Source organism: Helicoverpa armigera, chromosome 6, assembly GCF_030705265.1.
Source record: "Helicoverpa armigera isolate CAAS_96S chromosome 6, ASM3070526v1, whole genome shotgun sequence".
Taxonomy (NCBI): domain Eukaryota; kingdom Metazoa; phylum Arthropoda; class Insecta; order Lepidoptera; family Noctuidae; genus Helicoverpa; species Helicoverpa armigera.
This window is the reverse complement of record NC_087125.1, coordinates 3,400,650-3,420,743: the sequence shown is the minus strand read 5'-3', so window position 1 is coordinate 3,420,743 and position 20,094 is coordinate 3,400,650. Positions and strand designations below refer to the sequence as shown.

At 34.0% G+C, this 20,094-nt stretch overlaps 2 protein-coding genes and 1 long non-coding RNA gene across 13 annotated transcripts in view; 2 read left to right on the top strand and 1 right to left on the bottom strand.

Annotated features, from left to right (window-relative positions):
* The window catches only part of Pde1c (Phosphodiesterase 1c), a 455,862-nt gene that overhangs the window by 93,241 nt on the left and 342,527 nt on the right, over positions 1 to 20,094 (bottom strand). The window lies entirely within an intron of this gene.
* LOC126053547 (uncharacterized) lies at positions 4,364 to 6,601 on the top strand. The gene is made up of 8 exons (XM_064035076.1): positions 4,364 to 4,453; positions 4,838 to 4,910; positions 5,296 to 5,388; positions 5,793 to 5,819; positions 6,035 to 6,070; positions 6,174 to 6,194; positions 6,377 to 6,433; positions 6,559 to 6,601. The coding sequence occupies exons 1-8, from the start codon at positions 4,424 to 4,426 to the stop codon at positions 6,567 to 6,569; spliced, it is 348 nt and encodes a 115-aa protein (XP_063891146.1). The 5' UTR covers positions 4,364 to 4,423; the 3' UTR covers positions 6,570 to 6,601.
* Positions 9,145 to 9,817, top strand: LOC110378769 (uncharacterized). The gene is made up of 3 exons (XR_007510373.2): positions 9,145 to 9,543; positions 9,622 to 9,675; positions 9,764 to 9,817. It is a non-coding gene; the product is annotated as an uncharacterized LOC110378769 (long non-coding RNA).

The window sequence follows — 20,094 nt, the reverse complement described above, 5'->3', positions numbered from 1 at the left end:
AGTGGGGAGGTAAGTGTTATATGTAATATTCTCTTTTTTTTTGTTTAACCCAGAAATATTTCAGGAAGGTTGTTCGTATTGGAAGAAGACCTAATTTGTCTGCGGTGGCGAAGTAGATACATGTCATTATTTTACCATGAGTGCAATCCTTATAACGTGTAAGCACGGTTATTTAGAAGTCTCGTTTGCCCATCTCATTAATAAAATAGTATTTTATGCAAAGAAGCTATTCTAAAACTTATGATCCTTACACGAGGCACATCCTCACAGGAGTCCACTGGAAGCTTCCTAAACGTTGCGGACACACATCGATATTCAAGTTGTTATCGCGGACCTCAATTGAGGTCAGCGCTCGGCTCACACTTGACCTTAAATCGGTTTACGCGATTACTGCGTCGCCACGTCCGTGCCAAGAAGGAAATGCATACAGAAGGCTTCTTGAAACGAAGTGAATACGAAAAAAGATCCGCTTTGGTGAAGTTTGGGCGAAAGTCCTATGGGCAGTCAATTCGCTTCCCAGCAAATCACATACGATGGGTGGTCCTTTTGGGAGGTGTGTTTTTGTTAATTTTGACGTCCAAAAAGGGCTGTTTAGCAGCTAATTTTGAATAAATCATTTTGAGTTTGAGGTAATGTCATTCTTTATGTACTGACTCGACTGACTTTTTTTGTTGCCTGTATGCTGTTTGTTTGTTGCTTGAATATGCCAAATTCAAAGTTAGACTTCTGTATAATAATTTGGTCTTCGTCCAGTGCAAATTCTCTCGAGATTGTTGACAAATAGTCGCGGAAAATCAAAGACAATCCGGTTAGCTTTCGATTTGGAGTTCACAGAAGGAATGTTTTACTGATCTGATCAGTAGACAGGAATTTAATATATCCTTTTGACTTGAGATTCAGAATAATCTGGTGAAGTAGAGCGCAAGAAAGTTGGACCTACAGCTTTGTGAATAAGAAAAGAATTTCACGTTATTTAATTTGTGACCATTTCACATTAAATTATATAAAATTTAAAAATTATTTACTCCACATTCTGAAGCATTTACTTAAATTAGCACTTTTTATCTTGTATTAAACTCGCTCCTTATATAAAATACACCAATTAAGTACCTACCTTATTTATATATCCCGAACCACCACCAAGCAAATATAAATTCCATACCTTAACTTTGGAAGGATCATTTGTACTGCAAACTGAAACTAATATTTTAAAGAAAAACATGCATCTCTCTCCATGTTATATTTTAACTGGTATTCGCCCGCGGCGTTGGGCTTGAAAACCAGCGATGTTCAAAACAGCCGTTTACGAAAATACATACATAAAGCAGGGCTTTATTTTAATGAACGATACAATGCATTTGAATGTAGTAAGGTTTATATTATAAAATAAATACATAATAACGCCCCTTTGTATACTTGAATAGTAAGTCTTTTGTTCAATGTTATAGTTTTAATTACAAACATGTTTCATTAATTAATAGACCTCGTTTAATAAATTGCGAATTTCGACGTTGAATTTTTGAACAAAAAAGTTTATTTTATCCCAACTCAATATGTTACCACAACATTCCTTTACACAATTTTAATATTCGATCAAAAACATCCGTTCTAGAGCTACGATATCACAAACAGACAGACACACGCACATCAAACACTTATAACAAAAACCCGTCGTCGGTAAATAAATGGCAATTCTATGTTCTCGAGTTTGTAGCAACAGTTCAGACGAACCAATCAATCCTTCAACAGTTTCAGTCTATCTATCGCTCCTTAGGGACAAAGTTCATCTATTACGACGATCAGGATATCTGTCACGTCACTATTTTCGAAACGTTTTGATTGAAACAAATACACACCGGTATTTATTTTAAGCAAGGTAACTATTCAACGGATTTTTTGACAATTTGACAAAAAGTAAAAGTTTGCAGCAATATCTGTTGGCCTCAATAGTGAAGATTTCGCTAACCTCAAATAAGGTGATGAGTCAACTAAGCAATAAAAGCAAAAACATATTATGGTGCACAAGCATTTGCGCAGACACAAGTGCACTCCCTATTCCTTCACTCTCATAGCCCGATGGGACGGCAATCCGACACGACCGGAGAGAGATCAGGTCAGGACCGACATTTACTTGCTCTCCGATGCACGGGTGTATCAATCATCATCTTCCAGGGTCCAAGCTGCTTCCAGAAGGAAGCTGCGGAGCGCATGCGGGAGAACGATCCTCTCGCGGTGCCGCTCCGTAGACGAAGAAGGGGCAGAAGACGGCGAATACAACCTCCGTCCCCATCCGCCCTGGGGGGTGATCAGCGGGCGACAGGCGCGGGGGCGCCACCGCCTGCATCACAAGGATCAACCCCTGCGCTCCGGCCATTATAAGGATCCATCCCCACTAGGGGGAGGAATGAGGGGCCTGCCCCCCACTGACCCAGACCCCCTCCACTCAGGCGAGGTCGGAGTGCCGCTGGGCCTTTTTAGTGGGTATACCGGGAACGTTTTTACCGGGGAGTCCCACATACCCCTCTCCCGTCCCCCGACGGGAAGGGGATGCGTAATAGCATTTTTAGCCCAGCGACAACAAAAAAAAAAAAAAAAAAAAAAAAGGGTCCGAGCTGCTTTGTGAAAGTTTCTAAATAAATAGGTGTGAATAAACATATTTGCATTATAAAAACAAAATACATTTAACGTGACAACTGGAAAATTTTCACAGCTCCATGCCTCTAGCCTGTATTTACTTGAATTTCGCAAGCAAGCAAATCGCAGGCCTGCTGAGCAACTGTGTAAATTTTGACGCCATTTCTCTCACATTTGACGTGAATAAAGTCGGCATATTCAATGAGCTCTGAATAAATAATAGTATAAATAAACACGAATGGAGTACAATTGGGACTTCATGTTTCTTGTTTAGGGAAATTTTGTTTTGCTTATGTCTTGTGCAATGTTGCGCTTACTCTATCTACATCTGGAAGTTTCTTAGATCTTAAGAGATTCTGGTTTATCAAAATGTTTGGCGATCAGATAAAATAATTAACTGTTTGTCCAACAAAACCAAATTGTAATTGAGATTATGATGTTCTATCGTAATCCCCATGACGGTACTTTCTAATATGAAAGACTTTGTAAAATCAGTCCTATAATTCTTGTGTAAGCAAACAAAAAACACTTCTGCAGTTGTAAAATAATCTGGCCAATATTTTCCGGTGTTCAACAGACAATAAAGAGTGAGTTCGTAAAATGAATGATTAGACTCAAGTCCCCTGCATAAAGCGTAGTGATGAAAAATAATGAGAAACCTCCATTGTTTTGAATAGGAGTTTAATTAACGCTGGGTGAATAGGACGCTCATTTTGATATCAATAGGAATGCAAGGAGTTTTACTCCGCTATACAATATAGGACAGTCTTTTTTTTTATTCGTGCTTTCGGGTATCATACATACAAAAGGGTTTCAGAAGTTTTTGTGGAAATAAACCCTAATTTCTAGAACTAATCTTACGAAGAGGTTTCAGGCTGCCCAAGTAACTGGTTTGAGGGTGTCAGATAGGCAGTCGCTCCATGTAAGCATCCGATCATACTGTAAGATGGACTGCCTCTACATATATTTGTATTAACATTTAAAATAAGCCCCGTTTCATATAGATATAAAGCAGAAATTGAGAATTTTACTTCAAAAATCTGAAAGTGCCTCCATTTCTCAATGTTTGAACTTGTAATCTTGAAAATAAATAAATTTTAATCTAAAGATTACGGAAATTTAAGACAAAAGCTTTTCATTCGTTTTATTGCTTGTCTAAATAAATAGCCTTTGAGCAATTACAAACATTTATTTTTCTGAGCAATTTTCGTGTCGTTTTGATAATTAAATTTTATTTAATTTGCTTTGTTTACGAGCCCTTGCTTAGGGTTTTTCAAAACATTTTCTTGATGAAAGCAATAACTTAAACACAGTTGTTTTTTAAGAGTATAATAAAATACATACCTAAAAGAAAATAAACTAAAATATGTTGTGTACTTTATAAACTGAATGGAGTTGTGTACGATATCACCATTCGAATTCAGATTACAAAATATTATAGTTACTGACCGAATATAATAAAGACGTAGTACAGACCTAACTTTAAATTTTCATGAACAAGCTTACTTATCTACATATGATCACACATAAATGCGCAAAAACTATATGTAACGTCATATTCAAAAAAGAAAAACCGACCTACATTTCTACCGATTGGACATCAAATAAACGTATGCAGTTAAAACCGCCACCATTAATTAGCTTCTAATTTAATTGAAAGTATGTTAACGTATCGGAAAGCAGTTCTGACGCTCGTAACGAGTAATATTACTAGCACTAATTAATTGGACTCGTGTAATAACAGTGATTAATCATTTGTCACCAGTTAAACCTTCGTTGGCCTACTGTAATGCATTTTCAATTTTATTTGATTACTATTGTGAGTTTATTTTATTTCGTTATATTAAATCAAGCTATTTGAATTAATTTCTAATCTACATGCATATTTAAATATTTTTGATTATAATGCGATGGCGCTAGATAGGCGTAAATGGAAGGAACTACACCGACAAGAGCTGGGCTCTTAAATTGAAGAAGAATGCTAAAGAGTTTGTTTGCTTACACGCGATACTCTAAGGAACTTCAGAACTGATTTGAAAACATATTTCAGTGCTAAATTGCTCCTTAATCGAGGAAGGTTATAGGCTAGTTTTTAACCGTGTTGGAGAAGAAGTCGTTTGGAGAAGCGAGTAGTAAATAAACATAAGGCTAGACTGCTCAAATATTGCTTGTTGAAGATAGTAAATATTTTTTTTCTTTACAGCTTTTGTCTATAACGTATGTAAGCAGTAAAAAATCTGCTAAAGGTCTCGATGGAGCAGGCCTTGAAATGATGCGTAAGTATTATTATTGTTACACTCATTGTTCTAGTCTACTTAGGACGTTCCTTTTATGATACAGCTAAGCTTTTTTCGCGCTATTGAAATACGTTGGCTATTTTTGGCTTAAAAGTAATATTCATATGCCAAACTATATGCAGAATATTTTGCAGTACCTTCCTTCTATCCTCCATGGCACTTATTTAGTGGCGATTGTGTTTTAAAATGAATTTAAAAATAATTACAAACAGGTATGTATGCAGTAAAATTGATGAATTAATAGGTACCCGTTACAGAAACCTTTTTAACCTTCTCCATTTGATCATCTCCAAAAAATCATTGACCTCTAAATTAAAAAATCCAGTGTTATTTTAACTCGTCCTTTAATACATTTTTTTTTTAGTTGCGGCCATAGGTGGTCTTGGCGGAGATGGAGGTGGATCGGGGTCATCAGCATCAGCCGAGGAATCTGAGGACTCTGAAATGGATACTAGAGGTAACAACACCAACTTGAACTATTTACAGATTAGCTGACTGTCCCTTTGGTGAAGTGGTCGTAAAGTTTTCCTGGATCTTTTCTCACCGATCGGGTCAGATTGCCGTAAGCCCATCAGGCACTATTGTTCTGTAATCGAGTCTTTGTGAATAGGTACTTTTCTTATAAAAAGTGTTTATGGAGTTTCTTGCTAACTCTTCTCCATGAGACAAAACGCAAACCGTGTGACGTTCCATAGCAGCCTGGAAAGGCCTGTTTGAAATAAAACCATTTGACTTTGACAACAATCTAGACTGTATCCAAAATAGTGCGGACTTCTTATAACAGTCAACAATGAGCATAAAATTGTATTTATTTATGTAAAATAACACTATTTTAATTATAGTACTTTCTCTATTTTACAGAGGTCAAGAAGTATTTCGATAGTATGGGTGAGTAACCATGTTTCGGAAGGCAAGTTAAAGTGGCGGGTCTTGGCAGTTGTTACGGGGAGTCAGAAAGTCTGACCACCAGTCTTACAATGAATTATCATGTTGCCCAAGCTGTTACTTGGGCAACATGATAATTCATTGTTGAGCAGGTCAGATAGGCTCAAAGTAAAATCAGCTGCATACGATTAATATAGTACTATAATATTTATTTCTAGCCAAAATGGAAGAAAAGCTCTACAAGAAAGAGATTCGTAAGTAAAAAATATCGAATCTTCGAAGCTAGAAAGTTTTAACTATTAGTTCATCATAGTAATGTTGATTCAAAACTATAAATTTTCATTTTCTATTTCATAGGACACCAAATTAGTAAAGAAGGTAAGTGAACTTAATTTAAAAGGTTATTTTTTGAAGTTTGAGAGTTCAGTGTAAAACACTGACAGTCAGCTGCATCCAGTTAGACATGAAGCCGACCACACATAGGGAAAAGGCTAGGCAGATGATGATTTTTATTTTGGAGCGTACAATAATTCAGAATAATTTTATTCTTAATTTTGCAGAACAAGACCAGCTCAAATATTTTGAAGGCATGCTTGCAAAAGTTAAACAATTAAATGGTAGGTTGTGTATTACACAATTATTTTCTGTTTTATTTATTTTTAATAATCAAAGCAAGAACATTGTAAAAAGAACATCTTGCTTAAACTATCACACATTTACATAAATTATTTTTCTCTTACAGCCCACGTGTAAAGTTATTCCATTGCAATAAAAATAATGATTTATCAATCTGTTTTATTTCATCATAATCCTTATGTTAAGTATTATTGTAATATGAGTAACTACCTCGAAAAAGAAGCTATCTAGCACTGAATTTAATGAGATTACCATCAAGCAAACATACACAAAAAATCTACAGGATTATTAATATAGATATAGCACACTCTCGTCTCATACTCAAATCTGAATTACGTCAACGCGTCTGGATTACCTTAATACAGCCTATTCACATACTAGAATTGAATTGAATATCGATTTTACAGAATAATGCCCAGAGGAATTTTTAGGCGCATATATTCAAGTATTTTATTGGCATAGGCAAATTGGATCATTCAGTGAGAGCAGGTCTCGCGACTATGGAATATTTTTATATGGAGAAAAAAAAATGGAGCATTATTTTGTGCTAGTAATTTATATTGCACTGTATTCAAAAGATTTATGGTTGAAGCTAGATAGCAAATACAATGATTCTTACCAATATTATTAATGGAAAAGTATACAATTTTGTCTTTCTTTCACGCTTTCATATCACAACTACTGAACCGATTAGAAGGGACACCGATAGCCAAGAGCTTGAGAAAGGACAATGCCTGCTGCCTATCCGAGTGCGGGAAGTAGTTCCCTAAGAAAGCGGATACTACGTATACTACTATATACTACGGAGCAAGTACATAATAAATGAGCTTATAATATGTAAGGAGGCTCTATTGGGTTGATGGGATAGTTGGGTATTCACGCATTCTCTTTGTGAAAGGGAGTACCTCCTGCAAGCATAATGCTCCTTTGTAACATCCTATTACTATTCATAATGTAACTACCTGATATTATATGTAGTTACCTTATTATAAAACTAGCTTTTCCCCATGGTATACATAATGTTTACATAGGTAATTGTCCTTTCTTCGGCTCTAGATTAACCATGTACAAAGTATCATTTGTATTTATAAGCATGAGATGTACCTATTTAGTGCCCTCGCGATGCAGGCGGAACCGCAAGTAATCGCTTGTAATATTCATACGATTAGAAACCTTTATCTTTAAGGTAAATTACCAAGTTTCATCGTGACCAGGAGCAGTACCTATGGCTATGACTTAAACCCATCCACATTTCAGTGTGCGAACGACATAATAAGGTCTCATATCACTATCCCTCTTCTGCACTGGACTACAGGAACATCTAGTAAATGCATCCTCGACAATCTCATTACTCTTAATCCAATTAAAACGCCGTTAAATTATGGGCAAGCTGTTAATAATGAACTTATGGTTTTAATTAATTGCATGCGAGAGATAACGGCAGTCAGACACCCACAGCTGCCGTGGACGGTCAAGCCTGAAATGTTTTTACATTTAGTATTTTTATTTACTTTAGTAAGATATTTTTTGTATATTTTTATATTAATTTACTAATTATGAAGATGCGACACTATTATTGTTTAAAGATAATTATTATTTTACAGAGTATGCCTGTTACAGAAGTGATATGTGGCTATGCCAGTCGCAATGGATTTGACCTAAAGAGTAGATATATTTATTTTAAAAGTATTCAAATAACATTTCAGTTCCAAATTTAATACTGTATGCGCATTTCTGTTTTTTTTTTAAGTTATATTAAACTGATGTTAAACAATACATTTTTCAGTTAGAACTTTTTTTAACTCGCAGGTGAAGACGTACATGAGTTAAGTGATGGTAAAATTAAACTGTTTAATTTTTTTCTTGTTTAATTACATATATTAAATGTTTTTTTTTTGTTCTTCATAATTTATGCTTTATATTACAGAACTTGAAAACTTCAAGAAAAATTACGGTACATGATGTCATTTTAAGTAAAAGTTACACAAAATATGAATTTCTTTAAAATAACTTTATCCATTTGCTTTTTCTCTTTCAGCTTTAATTGACGAAGATTTTGCCCAAAACTGTAAGTTATGTCCGAAATTATTTGTACATATTTAAGTAAATAGACAGATTGTTAAGCTACTTATTTAACATTTTTAAACAAGGTAGGTCCTATCGATGCTATATTGTTACGATGCAGAAAAATCTAATAATTTAAATTAATTTTCAGTGAAGAAAAATCACGGTGAGAGTAACAAATATTCCAGTTTAATAATAATTTGCAGCCTTCTATAAAATGATTATTTATTGCAAAAAAAAAACAGGTGTTCTCGACGACGATATGCATCGAGAGCTGATCATACATTTACCGGGATTAAAGAGTAAGTTCAACATTCACTGTAGTTTAGTTAATAACTAAGAATAGAGCATTTTTGAACAAACAATATAATGATTTATATTATACGAGAATTTCATCTGGACCTTCCAGTTTTGCCCATGGCTGATAATTCTAAGGCTGGAAACAGTGCTCGACCGACGGTCAGCGCTGACCATACGTCCAGACCGAATCACATAGAATACAAAATCACGCACGTACCGTCAGCGTGCGCGTTCATAGACTTGCACCGATATAGCTACGTCTGTACTGTTTCCAGCCTTAATAAAAATGTTTTCTGCGCAGCGACTCGCGCGGTTTTCCGTGGCGACAAAAAGTTTGGCGAGAACTACACTTTAATTGTTTATATTTTCACAGCATTGCGGAAAACATAGTTCATGATTCCTTTAAAAACAAGATTCTAACGACCTTCATTTATATGAACATTATAGGAATCTGTTACATACAATCTGATTTTGGAGTCAAGCCAGAATGCTTTGAATGCTACCCTCATTTTATTAGCATAAACCCCTGGCATCATGAGAGGTGTTCCTTACAATCTGATAGAAAATAAAAAGCAAATTTTATGGCAACATTCTTTGCCAAACTTATTTCCATTTTAATATTTTTCTATGCAAAGGATTTTGAAGGAAAATATTTAAGGTGATGTTTTAGTAGCGAATTTGAAATGATTTGTTTTTTTTTCAGAAACGTGGGGCTATCAAGCGAAATGTAATGCATTAATTTCTTAAAATTGTATGTTTTTTTATTTCGTTTTAACAATAACTTTAAATATTTTTTTTTATATAGCAAAAGAAAACTTAGAATATTTTAAAGAGGTTTTGAGCTCAATTCGACATCCTGGTATGTATAAATAACATATCTTTTTTAAAGTACATACTTATTTGAAAAAAAAAACATTTAGTAACTAGGTATGTTTTATATAATGCAGAGAATAAAAAACAATATCAAGAACTGCGAGCAAAAGTTGAAGAACTAAGTCTGAGTAAGTTATTATTAGGAGAAAAATATTTTTTAGTTTATGATAAGTCTTTTTATGGACCACTGTTGGGCGTACCAACCCCGCCTCTGAAGGTGTTGACCAATTGATATTTCTAAAGCATTTTGGCATTACTTTGTTGTTAAAATGATTATAATGTAAACAGACGTAAACAATTCTTTTGTTGTTTTTTCTCTTAAATAATTTTATTGAGCATAGTTTGATTCGATGTTTATGAATAGAATATATTTTTCAAAACGTAGCAGTTGGGTTTCAACCTTAGCTTGTTTGCATTTTTCAGAATCTAAAGCACGTAAACAAGAAGCAAGAAGAACATTAGTTATATTATTAAATGACTACTAGTTAGCTTCTTGTAAATTAATTGTAATAAAATTATTTTTATGATGAAATTTCTAACAAACCAAGTTTTATTTACATAGTTATTTACATAGATATTACAACACAAAAAATCAATCCTAGTAAAACAATAAAAAAAAACATTATATCTAAAACGCGGCATCATCATATCTAGGCGGCTGGTTGACGCTTCTCGTTACCAAGAGGCTGGCTATTACCTCGGACAAAGGATCAGCATGGCCATCCAACGAGGTAATACTGCCAGCCTCTTGGTTACGCTCCCAGTTGACAGCGATGGTGGCGAATTTTTTGAAGCGTTTTAGATGTGATGAAGTTAAGTTTTAAATAAACATTAACAAGATTTTTATTTCATTCCTTTTTTGGTTGAACGAGAAAATTCGGATGAACTTAAACTTTATTTGAAACTAACTCGTATTATATACCTACAAATAGTATCATAGTTTAATTCCGTAAAAAATAAGCTAAACCACTGCATCTAAATCTCTTCACATGTCTTCATAAACGACAGCATTATATCAAAAAGGGCCTAACTCCAAACTAAGTCACCTGAAAGCTCACTTTTTCTACAAAAATGACAGAGTCACGTACAAAAGGACTGGCTTAAGTTATTTTGAGAAGAGTACACACGAGCCGAGGGTCTATGCAAACATGAGTGAGTTCCCGCTTTGTTATTTACAAGATTTGTTATAACGGAACGTGTCTGTATTGCCAAGTTAAGGGAACATTTTTCAGACGTTTTTGGGGTAGCCTGTCTTCGTATAAGTTACTGCGACATGATGATGTAAAATGAATTTATTTGGTATGTAGGTGTACCTTTCTGTGTAAATAATCTTCAAAAGCCAAAATAAAAAGCAATTTCATTTAAAGCATTACTGAGGGCAAAGATTTTGTTTGCTGTAAATATTTTTTATAGTAAGTACTGTTTACGAAAGGTGAAAATAAAACATCAAAATGTTGTCTAAATGATACATTCTATACAACGTTTTTTCTAAAATATCAAGATCAGAAGCCAGTTCTCGATGAACACGATATTATTTACGTCTAATAAAATATAATTGATACGAGATCAAAAGGAATCTGACACCGCATGATTGCCGTCATTATTATGATAAAATATGTATCAATTAACTGAAATTGATATGGTTTCATGTGATAGCAATATTTTATTGGATTTTCTGATAAATATTTACGTCGTACAGTCAACTTCAGGTCAGTGGTAACAGTTTTATAGGAAAATCGTACTTATTACTATTGAGTTAAGGTGCATGACAGTTACCACTGATGTGCGGTCTACTGTACGTCCAGGATGAATAGAACAAAATACTGTTATACTTGTGAAAAACGAATCTGTAGTTTCTGAGAGAAGCAGGCTCAAACTTTAGTTTTATGACTATAGTTAAGATTTAGTTAACGGAATGTTTGTTTGAAGGTAGGTATACACCTATACCTATAAGCTTGCTTGTACGATAAAATATTTGCAATTGCAATAACTTCAGGATTTAAATGGGTCTCGAGACTTGCCAATTTTTTCTCTATCTTTGATTCCCAAGTGATTTCGTTCTAAAATTCCATTTCACAGTAAGTTAAGAATATAAAATAATAGCTATTTCTCGCATTTTCACTCGTGTCCCGTTGAAACTATTTCGTGGATAAAATATGGCCCATGCCAGCCGGGGATAGTGTAGCTACTAAACAGTGCTAGAATATTTGAAAAGACTCAGTAATTTCGGAGCTTTTACGCTACAAAGAAACCAAAACAACCTCTTTATAATATTAGCATAAAAGTACAGATATAGTTTAAAATGTAAACTGTAGGATGGAACGTTTGAAATCGATTTAGATTTGTAGACAGATCAGCTTCAGAGGGATCTCCCCGGAGACGGGTATCCTATGAAACAGCCACTTGTTTTAGAATTTTATATTGTTTTCGTGGAAATTTAGATTGAACGATATCCTTCAGGTTGTGTAGATCTATTGAAAGACATTTGTGTTTGTAATAGAATTTATATTAACTACAGTGGAACTTTGGCTTTTGTCAAATTCCTCTGGGCTTTGATAATTCTGTGTATTTTTTAAACAGTATTTATTTGTGAAATCGTCAAAAATAAATGTTAATTGTAATTATGTAACGTGTACCTAGGATTTTTGAATACAAAATAACTTGGCTAGAGGTTTTGAGAATTTCCTTAACTAATTTTCCTTTAAGTTGGTATAATTATTTGCCTCCCAAACGAAAAACACAAAAACAATGCAGACTTAAACTTGCAATACAACTAGCAAAGAGTTCTTACACAAAATAAGATACAGACTGACGAAGCACTTTTGAAATGGTTTCAAAATTAACGTCGTGAACGTAATTAAGAAACGTAGGTACAAGAAAGAGAAATACTCGCATTTTTATACTTTAGGAACTCGACAAGATTTATCTTCTGGCAACAATATCTATACATTGCGTTTCTCAGTAACTTTTTTTGGCTGGACAAATCATCAAATAACCCCGACCGCTATGGGTGCAGTAGGAGGAAGTGTCAGACTTTTGCTCGCTAAAACCATTTTTGTTCCTTCTAGAGGTAGAGCCTTTTGAGTACCAGATCCGCGGTAACTCTATCGAATAATATTACAGCACTGGCAGAATTTTTTTATGTACCTCTTTTCCTATTTTATGGACTCTACCATGCTTTTATATTAACAGTAAGCTACATAAAATTGTGACCCTGTGTTCCAAAAGTTAAGCCTTCAACATTAACAACTGCGAAAACAAAATTGCCAGTGACAGCTGAAATCCGGAGTTAATTTAAAATTGTATGAAAAGCCGGTCTGGGCCAATTTTGTATTCTAATGGTTTGACCCGGGATTTTGTGAATGTAACAATATTTTTTGAGTAAATAGGTAAACATACGAAAAGTTAACGGGAAATGTTAAATTGTTAATTTGTCATTAGGACTTGTATACTTAGTATAACAAAAAAGTGCCTTAATGAAACAGTTTAACAATGATAATCTTCTAAGTCCAATTTAGTTTTACTAAGCAATAAAAGTACGAAATTGAAAATTTAACATTACTTCTATGCTGTTAAGTTATGGTTTGATTACAATATATTTATGCATAATATAAAACGTAACTGACGGAAAAGGCACATTATAAAGAAGAGATGAAAACTAAATGTCAATAGATGTTTAGTCGCGTTGCACAACAATGCAGTTAACATCGAAAAATGTTGCGTAAAGTGATCTTCAAATGGACACTTCTCGGAAATGGTCGAAGTCCTAAGTGGAACACGAACTTCGCAAGAAAAGCCTCACTACCTAGAAATTGATAAAAATAAAATTCTTAGTACTAACTTATTTATTCTTGTAATATAACGTTTTAGAACACCCACCCGCACACTACAGTGTAAACAGTCTTACCGGTGACCCAATGGATGGAAAAAAATGTAAAAAAAAACGTTTCAATACGTCTGATACCCACGGGATAAATACCTGATCTTTGCAATAAGCGTCGGTACTACCGTTCATCTTTATACTGATTTATGAGCCCAAACAAACTATCGGCCGACTAAAGTTCGCAGCGTGCGGACACTATCAGGCAACCGAAATACAATAATGAATCTTCTAACCGTCTTTTGTTTTGTGATTCTCAAGTAGGTATTGGTACAAAAGTTAATATCTATTACAGCCGAAACAAAAGTGAGGAATAATATTTATTTAATTTAAATAGCGCCCCTAGCTATCGACAGTACTTAAGTAATTATGGAAGCTAGATTGAGCGCCTAAATTGTATTACGGAGTTCAAAATACAAAATACTCGTACTTATTGGAATTTTCCAGAACTTGTAGTTCTAAACTGAAAATTTGAACAATCAGCTTATATTGAAATTAATGGTAGGTAATTAATTAATATACATTGCGAATAGTTATCAAACATTGTAGTTTGTTTAATAGGCTGTGTAAAACATTGTTATTAATATTCTTAACTTACCAGTCCATTTTGATTAGGTATTTATAAATTTATGTTTTTTTCTAAAGATTGTTTTTTTTTTCAAACATTTAACAATCATAACATAACCTTTTATTACACAACAACCAAATATTAAATCGGTCCCTTTTAAACACGACATGAAACAAATCCAATAGATTAACACGTTCCAATCAACGTAGCATCAAAGGGAGAATGCTTAACCCTTATTTGCGGCTCTGATGGCGTGTAACCCTGCAACCGCTGGTTGAATAAAACATGGCCGCTGTACTTGGCCGAGAAATTGTCATTGATTGAATATGGAGTAGGTGTGTTCATGATCGATGTAAAATTGATGCGATCCTGCAGTAAACATACACATTTACTGGGGAAATGGGTTAGATAAACTAGGTTGTTGACTATGTATGATGAGGTATCTAAATTCGTGAGCCTGTTTTGTACAGTTCATGTTTCAATATTTATCCATTAACCAACTTTATCTCTCTCGATATACTGAAAGAATATTTCTAACTTTCTTGCTATTTCAAACAGTTATGGATCATCTAACAGCCAATGAGTGTCGAGGGATTGGGAACATGATCCAAAAACTTTTAAACTTAAAATAAGTTTACTTAGTAGGTACTTATTTTTTCATATTTTAAAATTAGGTATAACAATAAAAATATATTTATAATTTTACAATTTACTTTTCCAAAAAAAGAATTAAATAAAGGTTCCGTATAGCTTAAATGAAAAAATATTTTCAACATTCTCTCATTTCAAAACATAGCTTTTCTAGTCAGTCAGTTGTCTCTCAAATAGTAGTCACAAAGCGGAGCTCGGGGCCCTCTTCAAACTAAATAAAGCCGCTTCAGACGAGACGGTGATGCAGCTATTAAAACACATGATATAATGCAACAGACTTTTTGTGTTTTAAAATTGTATTAATACGCATGTCAGCGTTATTTTATAAATCAATCAAGTAACCTAAATAAAAACTCGTTACAATACACACAAAGAGGAGTATGAAAATTTTATTAGGAATCCCAATTCATGAAACAACACGCATGATTGAAAAAATGAGATCTATGCTGTGGTACATATATTGTTGCGTATTTAAATGTTTGTGTAGTATGTCGTGCGACATTTCATATTAATGTGAAGAGCTCTTATCTTTCAAGCTTTCACGTCTGTCATAATAGAAGTTGAAGAATTTTTAATTGTACTCACATGGCATGCATGTAGGCACTCCGATATTATTTTCTTTATATAAGTATCTAGAAGACTGGGAATTTTTCATAGAAATGTGTACCTATATAAAAATTATACATTGGACATTTTCAGTATCATAAGTTTTATTATTTAGATTATAAACCGAGAATTTAATGACGTGAAATAAAAACAATATGGAGCAGTATCTTTCCTGATACCGCAACAAAAACAAAAGCAGTTTACATGAAAATATAACCAAACAAAACACGACACTGAAATGTTAATATGAAACAATAATCTAGCCTTGTTAAAGCTCTGATCGTCAGAAATAATCGGGCAGAATACCCGGTGGATATCTCGAATACGAGAGTTTAAAACTGCCTTTAAAAGTAAGTAGGTCTAGTTGGATAAACCCATTCTATGTACAAGCTAGTTGTATTTTCCTGACTTTATTGTTATAGGTCTCGTCAAATTTTGGTATCCGAAAGTTGAGTAGGTACATGTGACTTTACGAGATTTAACACTACCTGGTCCCCTCGGTTTCACCTGAGTCCTAAGGGAACTTCTTCCAGCATTCGGATGAAATCTAGGATATTCTTTGTCTGTGGCTCTAGATTATATTTTTTATTTTCTGTTAAATCAGTTACGTGGTTTAGGTGTGCAAAAGTGAGAGAGAGAGAGACGAAAGTTTGAGAATATTACTTGAACGTACGCAGTGTCATATTATGGCTAACTTCAGAGTGACAAAGGACAATGGGCACAAATATATGGGACCTGGTATACCCCACCAATATTAATGCCATTATATATCATTGGATAGGTCTTTTTATGTAGAACAATATTTACTATGACAGCTTTGTTGAAATGTTTGTCCGTTCTGAGATATTGATCAAAAACTGTGCAAAAGTTAGAACTAAGTAATCTATTGATAACTCAAGTTTTTAAAGGAAAATCTAAGTACTAGCAAGTATAAGTCTTGTAAGTGCTACCTGCTGTGCCCGTTAGGGTCCATAATTGTTACTATTATGTAGCATTTCAACCTTCTATTGTATCGACTGGATTTTGGGCGTAGTGAAAAACCGCACCAATAGCAAAGTCATAGATATCGTTAGATAGGTTTTTTTAACTGGAACAACATTTACTATGGCAGCTGTGTTCTATTGTTTGTCCGTTCTGAGATATAGATCAAAAACAATCTTAAAACTAATGCTGATCAATACTGTTATCTGATTTTCTTTGAAAAAATAATACCATTGTCGTTTTTTTTTTCAGTTGGTACCTACAGTAAAAAGTTGAAATGTTAAATAACAATAACAGTTATGGACCCTAACGGGCACAACAGGTAGTACTTACAAGACTTATACTTGCTAGTACTTAGATTTTCCTTTAAAAACTTGAGTTATGAATAGATTACTTTGTTCTAACTTTTGCACAGTTTTTGATCTATATCTCAGAACGGACAAACAATAGAACACAGCTGCCATAGTAAATGTTGTTCCAGTTAAAAAGACCTATCTAACGATATCTATGACTTTGCTATTGGTGCGGTTTTTCACTACGCCCAAAATCCAGTCGATACAATAAAAGGTTGAAATGCTACATAATAGTAACAATTATGGACCCTAACGGGCACAGCAGGTAGCACTTACAAGACTTATACTTGCTAGTACTTAGATTTTCCTTTGAAAACTTGAGTTATCAATAGATTACTTAGTTCTAACTTTTGCACAGTTTTTGATCAATATCTCAGAACGGACAAACATTTCAACAAAGCTGTCATAGTAAATCTGAGGGCACGGCAGTGCCCCAGCCAAGACTCGAGCAAAGCGGGCACGGCCGTACCATCTTTTCTCGAAGCGTTTCGCGGCTATTTCAGCCCCCTGTATCTTCCATGTGAACAAAGCTAGGAGTTTAGGTTTTCGATGACCAAGAGTAAGTATTAGAACAAGCTCAGTCCCAAAATTACAAGAAATTTGAATAAATAGTTTACGAGTTATGAGCGATCAAAGTTACACCATTTTGTCACTGACTCACTCACTGACCGATCATCAAAAGTCTAAGGTACTTCTAGCAAACTTAGAACCTTCAAATTTGGCACCAAGATAGGTTATTGGCTACATATAAAGGGAAAATTATAAAAACCTTAAAACTTAATAAAAAAATAGGAAACAAATTTATATTTGCGGTTTTTCAAGAACATTGTGTATGAATTTTGACTGCATTGATAACTTTGTTATTTATTTATGTATAAAATGTCACTATTTGTTTTATTGTTACGTAGTGTGGTATATTGTTATTATGTATTAAATATACATACATATGAATAAAAAAGCTAGGTTAAAATAAAATGAATAATGATAAAATCTTTCATATTAATGCAGTGCGATAAATTTTGCATGCTCGCTCGATAGATGGCGTTGTCCTGGTCTAAATCGCGCTACGGTTTTTAGTTAAAAAAAAAACAAATAATTTCATGTGATAGCGCCATCTACCTCTGGAATAAATCTCTTTTATTCTAAAATATATTCGATTAAAAAATTCGACAATTTCGAAATTGTTTAATTTATTTAAAAAAAATGTTGTTTACGTGCTAGTTTAGGTCTACATATTTAGTTTGTTATATATTTAGTTAGTTGCATGTAAGTTAATTTAATTTGTTATATACTTAGAGAAGAAGGAGACCTACAAAAAATAAATTAGATCCCACCAAAAACATTAAATGTAAAAAAAGCCAATCCTCTACGCAATTCCTCCACCGTAAAAAGTTTTGAGATCGCATAGAAGCCAAGTCCTGTTCAACTTTATTTGTAATAATAAATCAATATTTTGTGACTATATCAATAGTTTTGTTCACATTACAATAATATTGTCTTGGCCATGAGCACAAGTTAATAGTCGCTCCCTGAAATAATGTGTAAATACCATTGAATTGATACATTCTATATTGACATGATTTTACGATTGGACTGATTGGAATTTGAGATCACCATGGACCAAACATGCGCCATAGTAAATGTGCAGTTCATGATTTAGGATGATACTGACTGTCGGTCATTTAGTAACAATTGAAAAAGCTAAAAGTATTTAATTCTGTGATATTAAACTTCATGTTTGACTTTCACCTCTCCAAGATATGCTGTATTATATTTGTAGTTTATTGTGCTCATGGCCAAGTCAATATTATTGCAAAGTGAACGAAACTATTGATATGGGCACAAAATATTGATTTATTATTACAAATAAAGTTGAACAGGACTTGGCTTCTATGCGATCTCAAAACTTTTTACGGTGGAGGAATTGCGTAGAGGATTGGCTTTTTTTACATTTAATGTTTTTGGTGGGATATTGTTCTACATAAAAAGGCCTATCCAATGATATATATGACATTGCTATTGGTGGGGTATACCAATCTGCCCATTGTCCTTTATCTGACGAGAACTGTAGATTGAAATGAACGTTATCTTTTACTGTCGTGAACGTCGTTGTAAACAAAACCAGTATTAAAGCGAAGCTGAGATTAAAATTATCTTATGTATACCTTATGTAAATTTAATTGCTATGCGGAACTGCTCGGAATAAATGCGGTGAACTAGAAAGCGCTAATTAATTGAGGATCAGTCTTGTGCAGTCGAAGTATCTATATTTTAATCGCTTGTTTTGGTTGAATACGTATTATTTGATGTATCCTCTTTATTTTGTTACTTATTTTCAGTTCTTCTGTTATTTCGTTTTCATCATCTGTCGTGATAAATTACATTGTTGGTTTCAGTTTGTTCGTTAATATTTTTCTAGATCTGTAAAAATTTTATTTTTTTCTCACTTCCCAGATAATTGCGCCACTGCATAAGTGAGCAGTTTGGAATAGTCATACTTATAAAAAAACTGTTTTCTGCATCTTTTTGAACTGTACGACACGACTTTTATGCCAATCGTCCCTTTTCGAGCATTCGAACTTTCTCGAATAAAACCTCCAGGCGAGGTCCGGAACTGCCTCGGACAGCTAGGAGCAGATTTATTCATTTCCGATCACTATTTGTTCTTGAAATAAGACGGCTTCAAAAGGATCCATTGATATCGTCTGTACCAATATTATCTTGCTTCTTACTGGTAGTAGTTCTTAAATATATAAAACTCAAAGGTGACTGACTGACTGACATAGTGATCTATCAACGCACAGCTGAAACCACTGGACGGATCGGGCTGAAATTTGGCATGCAGGTAGATGTTATGACGTAGGCATCCGCTAAGAAAGGATTTTGATCAATTCTACCCCCAAGGGGATAAAATAGGGGATGAAAGTTTGTATGAAACTTTGTCAATTTTAAACCGATCGGACTGAGACTTTGCATGCATAAAGCTACTATGGCGTAGGCAACCCTTAAGAAAGGATTTTGATAAATTCCATCCCTAAGGGGATAAAATAGGGGATGAAAGTTTGTATACATCTTCTTAGATTTGTACACGCTAATCTTCCGAACTACTGAACGGATTTCAATGATTTTTTCTTTGTTGTATCAGTATTAAGCCTGGTCAACATATAGGCTATAATTTATCTTCGAAACTTGAAGACCTGATGCAGAACTCCAACAGACCAACAAAACTATAAGAGATACAAAAATGGTGCCATGGCAAAAATTGTTTCATGTGATGAGCATTTTCAGCTGAGATTTTAATTTTAAGATCTGGAACACCTGATGTGGAACCCCAAGAGCCCAGCTTCTCTATACCATATACAGGTA